At 43.0% G+C, this 12,558-nt stretch overlaps 1 protein-coding gene across 1 annotated transcript in view; it reads right to left on the reverse strand.

Annotated features, from left to right (window-relative positions):
- Nucleotides 1–12,558, reverse strand: part of NRG3 (neuregulin 3) — a 1,594,638-nt gene that overhangs the window by 291,893 nt on the left and 1,290,187 nt on the right. Inside the window, exon 4 of the mRNA XM_068255045.1 lies at nt 1,182–1,208. Coding sequence (XP_068111146.1) covers nt 1,182–1,208 — 27 coding nt within the window. The remainder of the gene's footprint in view (nt 1–1,181; nt 1,209–12,558) is intronic.

Here is a 12,558-nt window from a genome sequence, read left to right on the forward strand (position 1 = left end):
CTTGCACTGGCAAATTGCTTAAACCCAAATTTCTTAACCAACCCACGACTGCCTGACAGTGCAGCCACCTATAGCGGCATCACAGCACTCAGGCTAGGTGGAAAATATACCAGAGCAGTGGCCTGCTACTACAGCTCTGAAGAAGGCTAACGTCTGCACGCCTAGTGGAGGAGGACTTCTGCCAAGACTTAGTCCCAGGTCCAAGTGGGACAAAGCCTTTCTGCTGGCCACCCCGTATGGGACAGTCAGCCACAGATCCAGGTGAGAATATTCCATGGCCGGCTGGCCATTTTTATTGAATGACAACCTGAGTGTGCTCTCCCCCCACCCCTTGTTTTTCCACCCATCCCCCACATCCCACTGTCTACTGCACAGTATTCCATTTTGATAGCGAATACATTTCTGAAATGGTCTCACAGCAGTATTTAAAACAAAATGACTTGATTTAAAAGTTTCATATTTAATAGGTCCTTACAGACCAAGTATAGTTGCTGTAAGCATATTTTCTGAATAATAATCAGCCATTCAGCAGTGGGAAAAAAATCACTAACGTCTACTACCTTTCAAAAAGCAAATGTACACGACAATACATAGCATCTAGCAATACTTTTAATGAACGCAAACTCCCTCCTGCCACCACAGTTTTTTTTTGGAGAGGCTAGAGATGGGCTACTCAACAAAATGGAGAGCTCATCTCCTGCAGTTCGGCTGTGACCTCTAATGGAGGAGGTGAGCATGATCTTATATCAAAACACTGACGACAAAAGGCTGGGTATGTCTGATTTAAAAAAGATAAATAAATATTAAAAAAAACACAAAACACTGGAGTTTACTGACTTGTGTAACAACTACTAGTGCATTTCATACACTTATTCATAAAAATCATAAACACTCAAGATAATGATTTTTGTTTTACTTGAAATTTTTGAAAAAGCAACAGTAGCTACAGAACTACTACCATGTCTAATCAATACATACAAAAGTTACTGCAACAACACAAACCTTCATCATGAATAGTTGTTGCAATGCTTTCAGGTTTACCTACAGATGAGGCTTTTGTACATTTACATTTGTTTTGGTATTGTATTATTATTATTTTTTACATAAATGCATGTTTGGTATTACAGACAGTTAAATGATAAAAGTAAATTTGATGGCAAAAAGTGTAAATAACAACTTACCCATAAATTCAATTCCTAAATGGTCTGCTGCATAATTGAAACATTGAAGAGAGAAAAGAAAGCATAAATCAGTAATTGTTCATATAATGAAAATAAAATATAAAGCATTGAGTAACTAAATACAGACATACAATCAGAAATCAACACTAAGCCTTCAAAACTAGCCTAGGTTTAATGAAATGTAAGCTTAGAGGTGGCAAGAGTATACATGCCTTTTTAGGTCATCTAAACCTTTAGTAGTGATCACAGAAATATTTGTGATCATTCAGTTGCATCTTTATATACTTACCCTCAGGTAGAACTAGTCTTCACCTCCCTTTCAGTCTGATAATTTTAGTATTTTTAAATGTAACACAGTGTCTTGTTTACCACTTTACATTTAGAAATACTGAAATAATTGGAGCAGCAGTATAGGCAGCCAGAGAGTCCCCACTAGTATATGTAGTCAGAGCGTGCCCTCCCTCATTATGAGAAGCCAGAGAGTGCACGCTCCAGTGTAGATAGCCAGAGAAGCCCTCCCAGTATAAGTATCCAGAAAGTGCCCCCCACCAGTATAGGTAGCAAGAGAATAACCCCGATTATAGGTAGCCAGAGAGCCCCTACCCCCAGTATATGTAGCCAGAGAGAAAGACCCCCCCCCCCTCCTCTAATGCTCATGCAGAGTGGGCAGCAGAGGGATAAGCAACTCACACACATGCAACCCATCTCCACTGTCTCCTCTTAGATGCTCTTTCTTTATGTTGCTAGCACTCTATGTCATGTAACAGATGATACTAATAACATAAAGACAGAGCACCTAGGAGGAGAGGATGAAAATGGGTAACATGTGGCCAGATCCTGGGGAGGTGAATTGTTTATCCCTCTGCCGCTAACTCTACACATGGCTCTGCCTGCTGGTTTCTTCAAGAGTGGTTTGGGAATACTGCTTGAATTAACCCCAAGCCACACTCTAGACTACCATCAAGGAGGTTAGGTGAGCCTGAAGTACAAAAAAATACACTGTTATGGAGAGGCACTCCCAAAAAAGCTAAACCAATTAAAAACCATTTTAAAAGTAATAAAGGTGGCTTACCTCAATGAAGAATGCCCCTTTATTATTTATTGTATTTATAAAGGGCCAACATATTAAGCAGCGCTGCACAATAGATAAATAGGATTAACATAAAATGTAGGACATACAAGAAACAAGATCATGCAAATGTCTTTGATAACAGTAGGTTAATGTCTTTGTTCTAATCAGCAAGAGGGGTATCCGACCGTGAGATTGCATGATCAAACTGGAAACACTGTGAGGGAGGGACCTGCCAAAAGCTTACAACCTAAACAGAGGGGGTAGAGACACAGTAGATGAGCATGTTGCGACAGTGCCCAGCAGGTACTGATGGGCGGGGGGGGGGGGGAGGTGGTAGGTGAGCATGAAAAAGTCTAGAGAGCTCATCTGAAGGTGGTAAAGGTGGACGTGAGTCTGATGGCTGGTGGAAGTGAGTTCCAGAGAGTGGAGTAAGCCCTAGTAAAGTCCTGCAATCATGCGTGGGAGTGAGAAGTGCGTGGTGCAAGCAGATGCAGGTTGTTGAGGATCGGAGGGGGATACAGAAATGTAGGTTGGGCAGGTCCTGTGCAGCAATTTGTAGGCCAAGCACAAATTTTTGAAGTTCACCCTAAAGTGGATGGGGAGCCAGTGGAGTGCTTTACAGAGGGGAGTTGTGGAGGTGCTGCATTGAGAGGAGTTAATCAGTCTGGTTGCTGCATTTATTACTTATTAAAAGGGGGCGATGTGGTTTAGAGGGAGACCTGATAATAGGAAATTGCAATAGTCAAGGTGGGAGAGGAAAAATGCATTGATGAGGAGTTTGGTGGTGTCAGGGGACAGGTAGGTGCTACACCACTGAAGTACATAACCTGCAGGCCTCGGACAAAACACCTCTTAAGCTGGGAGTCACTGATCGGAAAGAGGGTCCATCAAACCTCAAGTATCACAGTCCAATCATGCAGAACCGATCTAGACTCAACCAGTCGACAAACCGGGAAATTCTCCACAATTTTTTTACATTTATTGCAGCGGTTATATAGCACATACAAATAAGCACGACGTTTCGGGCGTAGAGCCCTTTATCAAGCACTTGATAAAGGGCTCTACGCCCGAAACGTCGTGTTTATTTGTATGTGCTATATAACCGCTGCAATAAATGTGAAAATTGTGGAGAATTTCCCGGTTTGTCGACTGGTTGAGTCTAGATCGGTTCTGCATGAGGGGACAGGTAGGACCAGATCCTGTCCAGTGTGACACATAGGCAGCAGGCTTGGGGGAGGGCAGATGGTAATGTTGTCAATCATGATATGCATATCTGGGAGGTGTGCAGCTGTGCAGGGTGGAAGTATCAGAAGCTCTGGAACCTGACTGCCATCCAGGAAGAAATGGATGTGAGGCAGGAGGAGATCTTTTCCAATAGATCCAGGGTGTGGAGGTATATCTAGGTGTCATTGGCATACAGGTAGTAGTTGAATTGCAGAGGATTGAAAAAGGTATTTGGAACTGAGGAAGTGGGTCACGCATTGGTGGGCCAGGTGTTGAAGGATTTTCAAGGCAAAGGAGAGGAGGGAGATTGGGTAATAATTGGATGACAATGTGGGTCAAGTGAAGGTTTGGGCCACAAACAGTGGCCTTAATATGGAGGAGAAGGTGCCGGTGAAGAAGGAGAGGATGAACAGGTGTTTGAGGACAAAGGCCAGATCAGGTAAATGTAGTTGGAGAGATTTGGATGGCACCTGATTTAGGGGGCAGGAAGTGGTGAATAAAGGTGCCAGTAGCTGGTTGATGTCCTCCATGGTGACAGTAGTGAAGGAAGAAAGTGGGCGGAGGAATAGAAATGGGATGGGGGGAGAGGAGGGGGTGGTGGAGTGGAGGAGAGAGATATCCCTTCAGATGGTGGTAGTTTTGTTGATAAAGTAGTTTGACAGATCAGTGGCTAAGAGGGTGGAGGTGAAAGGGGGGGGGGGTGAGTAGGGCATTGAAGTTGGGCAAAAAGACGTAATGGGTTGGAGGCGAGCAGACCAGTAAAGTATTTATGTTTTGTTTTTGTATGTCTGCAACTTGGTTTCTCCATTTGCATTGGGGCGACATTTGGTACAATAAGTAGGGAGTGCAGCATGATCTAGGAGGGAGGAGAAAAAGGGAACAGTCAATAGGGTCTATGGGCTACCATATAGCATAAACAAGGTTCTATTTGCGCGTATTTTAATTTTTCCGCCGGAATCCGGAATTCTGCGGAATTTCGCAAAAATCCGGCGGAATTTTCATAGCGACAGAATTCAGCGCTGGCGGAATCCACAAATTCCGGTGGAACGGAATTTGCTCTTTCCGATCATCCCTAATCATTATTTTATTATTATTGATTTATAGAGTGCCAACAAATTCTGTGGTGCTAAGTATTGCTACTATAGGGGATCCTGGGTTCCCCATGTCTTTTTATTTTCTGTAAGGGCTTTCTGGCTACTCCAGATGTCTTCTGAAGTAAAAATAAGCTAATAAGATTTTATACAGGTAACTAATCATTAATAGAACTTTCCTGTAGTCCCATATTCTTATTTTAGTGTTAAAGGTTAAACATTTATGTATAAGTTGGTCAATATCTTGCTGTCAAGAACAATATTTATTTAGCTCCCACACAGATAAATAATTAACTATTTCTTCTCTATCTCTGTACTGTTTTCAGTATATTATGTTGCAGTCTGATATATATATATATATATATTTGGTTTTTTTTTGTGCAGATAAAGCTGCACAGTGCACAATTGTTAATTTACCAGCCTTTCAGCATCATTCTATATAGTGTTTTAGACATAGCAGGGCATTTTTTAATAAATCTAGGCCAGTGACCATTTATGGTTGTCAATGGCATCTGGCCTTGTGATGCCTTAGTTAATAATACCCATAAAATGAGAATACTACATACTGTGATGTGAAAAACTATTTTCCCCCTTCCTGATTTCTTATTCTTTTGCATGTTTGTCACACTTAAATGTTTCTGCTCATCAAAAACCGTTAACTATTATTTAAAGATAACATAATTGAACACAAAATGCAGTTTTAAATTATGGTTTTTATTATTTAGTGAGAAAAAAAACGCCAAATCTACATGGCCCTGTGTGAAAAAGTGATTGCCCCCCTTGTTAGAAAATAACTTAACTGTGGTTTATCACACCAGAGTTCAATTTCTGTAGTCACCCCCAGGCCTGATTACTGCCACACCTGTTTCAATCAAGAAATCACTTAAATAGGAGCTATCTGACACAGAGAAGTAGACCAAAAGCGCCTCAAAGCTAGACATCATGCCAAGATCCAAAGAAATTCAGGAACAAATGAGAACAAAAGTAATTCAGATCTATCAGTCTGGTAAAGGTTATAAAGCCATTTCTAAAGCTTTGGGACTCCAGTGAACCACAGTGAGAGCCATTATCCACAAACGGCAAAAACATGGAACAGTGATGAACCTTCCCAGGAGTGGCCGGCCAACCAAAATTACCCCAAGAGCGCAGAGAAAACTCATCCGAGAGGCCACAAAAGACCCCAGGACAACATCTAAAGAACTGCAGGCCGCCTCACTTGCCTCAATTAAGGTCAGTGTTCACGACTCCACCATAAGAAAGAGACTGGGCAAAAACGGGCTGCATGGCAGATATCCAAGGCGCAAACCACTTTTAAGCAAAAAGAACATTAAGGCTTGTCTCGATTTTGCTAAAAAACATCTCAATGATTGCCAAGACTTTTGAGAAAATACCTTGTGGACCGACGAGACCAAAGTTGAACTTTTTGGAAGGTGCGTGCCCTGTTACATCTGGCGTAGAAGTAACACAGCATTTCAGCAAAAGAACATCATACCAACAGTAAAATATGGTGGTGGTAGTGTGATGGTCTGGGGTTGTTTTTTCAGCTTCAGGACCTGAAAGGCTTGCTGTGATAGATGGAACCATGAATTCTACTGTCTACCAAAAAATTCTGAAGGAGAATGTCCGGCCATCTGTTCGTCAACTCAAGCTGAAGCGATCTTGGGTGCTGCAGCAGGATAATGACCCAAAACACACCAGCAAATCCACCTCTGAATGGCTGAAGAAAAACAAATTGAAGACTTTTGGAGTGGCCTAGTCAACGTCCTGACCTGAATCCTATTGAGATGTTGTGGCATGACCTTAAAAAGGCGGTTCATGCTAGAAAACCCTCAAATAAAGCTGAATTACAACAATTCTGCAAAGATGAGTGGGCCAAAATTCCTCCAGAGCGCTGTAAAAAATGTGTTGCAAGTTATCGCAAACACTTGATTGCAGTTATTGCTGCTAAGGGTGGCCCAACCAGTTATTAGGTTCAAGGGGCAATTTCTTTTTCACACAGGGCCATGTAGGTTTTGAGGTTTTTTTCTCACTAAATAATAAAAACCATCATTTAAAACTGCATTTTGTGTTCAATTATGTTACCTTTGACTAATAGTTAACGGTTTTTGACGAGCAGAAACATTTAAGTGTGACAAACATGCAAAAGAATAAGAAATCAGGAAGGGGGCAAATAGTTTTTCACATCACTGTAAATGACCTGTACATGATTTCTTTTTCCAACACGCACAAGCAGAGAGGGCTATGGCTCGAGGTTCATACCACAAAGCTTTAAACCCCAACATGTAATATGGTTTACAACTTACAAGCTGCCAAACATATTTTCAGACTTTTATGTAGCAAATTATGTGGATAAAATGTTACAGTGTAATGTATGTATGTTAATGGAACCGGAAGTAAGAGGAATTCACCATCTAACATCTGCATTCCTTTATAAACAATGCCAATTACCTGGCTATCATGCTAATCTTTTGGCTTTAGTTGTTCTTGAGACATAGACCTGCAACATGCATGCAGCCAGGGGAGTCAGGGCATGTGAACCATTCATTGTGGACCAGTGACTTAAAGGGGTTCTTTCGCGAATGAGGAAATAAAAATAAAAAGCGGTTTATGCATAAACTATTAAACATCCTTCTAAAATAGTGTAAAAAGTTTTTTTAAAAAATGAATGGTTTCATCAATACAACATGTAATGGAACACAGTGACAGTTGACGGACTGGGAGGCTAATCCATTTGTTAGGGGTGTTTTTTTTCTTTACTTTATTTCACAACCATAACTCCTGCCTAAGTAGTTTTCAGTGGTATAAACAACTTCTAGCAGGAATCGCTGTTATAGCCCTAACCGCTGAGCTCAGCTGAGCTGCTCAATATGTGTTTACATTGCTGCTAGGCAACCAGAGGCCAGTGCAGAGATTCGTTTGTGAAAAGAGTCATAAGCTGCTGGGAGAATCAGTCCCATCTACACCTTATGATTCTTTGTCAGATTCGATTAAATTTAATTTGATTCATTGATTTGATTTGATTCAATCTGACATGTCCGATTCATGATTCGATTCAATTAGAATCAAATTGAATCGAAAAGGTTCCCATTAACTTAGCTTTGAAGACTCCCCACCTAATTTTCCTAAGGAAATAGTCTTTTTTAGATATTTTCGTTCAAATCTCTACAAACTGATAGTCCAAATAAGTTAGGTTTACTAACTGAAGGACAGTCTAGTCCAGCAATACAAGTATGAGTCATGGGAAAGGAGCACACAATCATGCAGAATACACTTGGGAAGGGAGGACCCTGACAAAGGCTTACAATCTAAGGGGAGGAGAGGTGGACAGTGAACACACTAGGTAGGGCTGGGAAATAAATATCCAGTAGAGAGTTACTGTGTGGTAGGGAGTGGGTAGGCCATCTTAAACAGACAGGTATAGTGCATGAGCGTCCAGTAACGCAGCACAAAAATCCCCAGCTCCCCACAGCCTGTCCTAGCACCACGCTCATACAGATACTCGTTTATGGTTTTTACTTGTTGGAGAAGGTGCACCAAGTGGCCTCCTTTCTGTCTTCAAAATATGCTTATAGTCATGCTTTTTGTGAACTTCTAGTCTACAACGTCTGAACCTACAGTAAATTGTGCCAGTAAAGTGACCTACACAAACTTTCATTCACCTATCTCTTGTGCATAAAATAAAATATGGATGAATTGAGTGGTGAGAAACAATAGTAAACCAAGAAATGTATAGAAATGCCTATGTACAGCATTATCTCTTATATGCTCTGCTTTGAAATGTCCTATATTCTTCATCTATAATCAATAATTATTTCATCTATTGCACAGCTATTGCATCTGCATGAGCTCCCAAACCTTCATTATTGTTATAATTTAAGTAGGCCTCAGTTATTTGGACTGAGTTAGTCAAAAAGGCTTGATGAGCAGACCTGCCCTTTAAGGGGATTTTCTCTTAGAGAGAAAATCTGCAGTTCTGTCAGCAGAACTAGAACATACCAAGAAGCTGTTCTCTGAACAAGGCCGCAGGTCTCCCTGACCTGGGCATGTACCACCACTAGAACAATAAACATCAGCCATGTTTTGTAAACATCCACATTCCTGCATGTGGGTCAAATGCCTCATTGATTATTAATCAAGTGGGTGGGTATTATGACACCACGAGGTGGCTCAACCAATAGTCTGGTCTAGGGGGTGGCGAATATGATGTCATATTTAACTCTTTCCTAGTCGGTATTAAAGGCGGAGGGAGCTATGGGAGCTCACTCTGCTCCTTACTTTTGCACTAGCTCGCAAGGCTGACTGGGACCTCTAAGTATGTTCTTCCTTTCTGTAATCTGATATAATGTATGCTGCACATAGGTAGTTTAGTGGAACGTAGGTTAGCAAGAAGTGCCTGATTGACTTCAGCAGGAAGTCTAATCAAGAGCTTGTAACGCAACATGAAGATTGGCATGGCTAATGGAGGCTGCGGGCTTCTCATCTCTCCCATGCGTGGTGGGAGGGGTGAGGATAGGAGCAGCTCCGTTGTAAATGCATAGTGCTGTTTTACGAGTTTATGTGCTGTGATTTTTTTTTAGGATTCAATCTTCCTGTGTTGCAGATGTTTTTTTTTTCTCTCTCTCTTCCCTCTGGCTTGTTAACAAGGGGATGTTACGGTCTGACCAGTGTACTGATTCTGATTCTGGGAGTAATGCCAGAGGTGTGTGGGGGGGGGGGGTCCCCCGCAGCAGGAGATAAGCCAGCGGTGTTTCAGTCTGTTAGTACTGGATGGGAGGGAGAGGGGATAGAGGGAGCGTAGTGGATAGCGTAGTGAGAGGTGCAAGCTTATCTAGTTCCAGTCCGTGCTGCTAAAAGTTTCTAAATGTATGCATATGTTTAAGGTTGTTTAGTCACGTCAGACTGATAAATGTTCGTCTCAGGAGTACTAGCTGTTAATGTGGTTTGGAGTTATGCTGCGCGCTTTAGTAGTTCTGAGGTATGGCGGAGATAAGCTGCAGATGATTTGTATAGAGAGGGAGTTTTCCATGTCCCTGGGTGAATAATTGCAGCTGGGACAAAGTTTCTGCGGTTTTAAAGACAGTGTGTGTGGCGGAATGCTGATTTTTTTTTTCTCTGCACTGTATATCGATGCTGTGTAATTGTGCATAAAATGTATGTTCTGTGTGAGTTTGTTTTCTCTCCTAAGGTTTATAGGATCGAGAGGCTGCTATGGGAGCAGCCATCTTAGCTGGCAGTCCAGGACTCAAAATGGCGGCAGTGGAGAGAGCCCGCCCCCAAGAGTCATGGCCCCCACACATCATGGCAGGGGGGAGGAGGGGCTGGGGGATCCACGTCACGTCAGGCTGTGCTCACGGCTCCGGGCAGAGCAGCTGAAAGGGAGGGGGTAGAAATACAGAGACATTCTACTGTGTGTCTCGGTTCTCAAAGTATTTCCCCAGACCTTTTCCCTGGGTCCATGGAAAGGAATGCCAGAATATGTGCACCACGCTATTACTGTTGGACTAGCATGGTCACGGATAGGAAGTGTTTCCCAGCTAGGTGCAGGGAGACACGTAGCAGCGCAGATCAGGAAAGGGTCTGTACTGAGTTGCTTATGGGATTATTCCTGTAAGTGGGGCACCTTAATGGGTGTTGCAGCATGAGTTCCCAACAGTGCAGCAAGGGGGTGCCGGAGTTGGAAAAAAGGGAGTTGACCAATCCGGGTTTCCGTCGCCGCTGCTGCAGAGCGGTAACGTTTTTTTTCCGGTTTTTGTCGTGGACAGGGCCAGAGTTTGACTAAGAGGTCTATGCTGGGCTGGGGCTGTTTTTTGCGCGCTTTTTTTCGTCCACTGATTGGTCAAATAGGTTTTTTCCAGCTCCCATCAATTGTAGCACAAAGAACAAGAACTGACAGCAGTTCATGGGGCAATTATACAAATGAAAGAATTGCCATGTACAGAGTGACAGTGTATCAGTACAGTGTTTGCCATATAACTACCTACCACGTGGGCATTCAGGGATCTGCATACAGGCATGTGACGCTGGTATGCTTAGCCCTGCACCCTGTGTAGTTTAAGTGCAAAGTGCTCCTTACTACAGGGAGGCAGCCATTTTTTTTGTAGTTTAGGTATTGGCACGGCAAACATTGATCAGAGGGTACAACACACAGAACTTCTAGCAGAGCTGGTATCACGATGAAGTTCTAGATAAGTTAATGCGAAAATGAGTAAGAGCATTGCAGGCTCACCTGCAAAGCAGCAACAGGTGTGGCATCCGTAATCTGTGCATGCGACGGCCGCGCATGGACAGATAGGGGGGGGATGTGGAGTGAGCTGCAATGAGGTGAGAGCTTCCAAAGGTGAAGTCCGCGGGAGCATATTTTAAACAGGTAAGTACTGAGGATAGTACTGAGGTAGGGGAGTGAAGTTTAACTCCAATCTACCAATAAGAGTAAACAGAGTTCATGAGAAACATAAAGCAACGAGATCAATTACGATATATATTGATCAATTTAAAGTGTACAGAGTACAAGCCGCAGGGCGAATCCCAAATCATTAATAAGAATTGATTTGTTTGTATTTTGATTTCAGGAGTTGGGCAATATGGAATTGAGACAGCTGCAGTGCTGGCAGCAAAGATGGAGATGTCAGTCGGATAAGCGAAAGGTTCCAGATGCCAATCAAAGCTTGGAGAAACACGAGAGTCCGGAAATTGGAAAGAGACTAAAACACGAGATTCCTGAAATTGGAAAGAGACTAAAACACGAAATTCCTGAAATTGGAAAGAGACTAAAAACCGAGGTTCCTGAGATCGGAAAACAACTAAAAAAACTGACTGAGCAAAGCATAGTGCCAATTGCTAATGTTTTTCTTTCCCAAGGTGGTGCTTTTATAATGAAGAGTACCGTGCTGATGGTGATCCTAGGTTGCCATTTCGTCCTAGGAGAACGAAGAGAGGACATTCTCATGAATAATAAGGAGTTAATGAGAATACAAGGCCCAAACATGTTGATGTTGGGTGACAAAGGTACTGATCCTTTCACACCTCCCTCCGCTTGGCACAGATGGACCATGCAGGGACGGAGGAAAAGAGCACTTGTGCCAGGAGAAAACAAATTTCATGGCACAATGTAGGTGAAAGGTCTGAAGGGTCAGGTGTGCGGGCAGTGGGAATGGAATGGCAGTGTAAATCTGCTATTGAATGCCCCACTCCCAGAATCGATGCACCGATCCAAAGGTTTGTTAAAAGGTAAATTGCAGTACAATGGGTACATGCAAAAGGTGGAGTGTGTGATTCAGAGGTACCTTGTCTTGGTTATGCAGAGTGAGATGGTTCCAGATTGGAGAGGAACGAGCAGGAGGCATCAATTCTCCTACCAGAGAGACGCAGGGGACAACATCACATTCTGGAGCTACCAACAGAGAGTGCCTCTGAAACAACTATACACACGTAAAGGCTGGAAAGCCGAGGGTTTGTGGTTCTCGAAACAAGAAGTAAAAATCGAGATCAAGCCACATTTCCAGGTGACAAAGAGGGTGGGGAGAGTGATCCCGGGGGAGGGAACGCCAACACAGGGAACCCCATCCACACTACACGTGTCACAACAGGGGACGATATTACACAGTCCATATGCAGCCGCTTATCCTCATGCTAGTTGGGTAAGTGAAGAGGTACTCTTAATTGAAAGATTGCAGAGAGTACAGTCTTCCCGACCTCAGGTACATATTGTGCCTCAGGACATAAGGGGGGAAGAGGTCCAATCAGGACAGTGGGGGGCATATTTTGTCAGGGAGATGCTTAAAGATCCTGTGCAACTGAGATTGGACAAGGGGAGGTATATCGATTTTTCTGGAGAAGGATCTTTTGCATGGCAGCTTCGAGATGTTTGGGTGAACAAATGGAAACGGTGCAACATTCCTTTAGGCACCGCCACTTCCTTAGTTCCCACCTCAACACATGTCTTACACCAGGACCTGAGAGGTCAAACTTTTTTGGTGCTAGGCAGGGAGGT

This window comes from Hyperolius riggenbachi, chromosome 10 (genome assembly GCF_040937935.1).
Source record: "Hyperolius riggenbachi isolate aHypRig1 chromosome 10, aHypRig1.pri, whole genome shotgun sequence".
In the NCBI taxonomy this organism is placed as follows: domain Eukaryota; kingdom Metazoa; phylum Chordata; class Amphibia; order Anura; family Hyperoliidae; genus Hyperolius; species Hyperolius riggenbachi.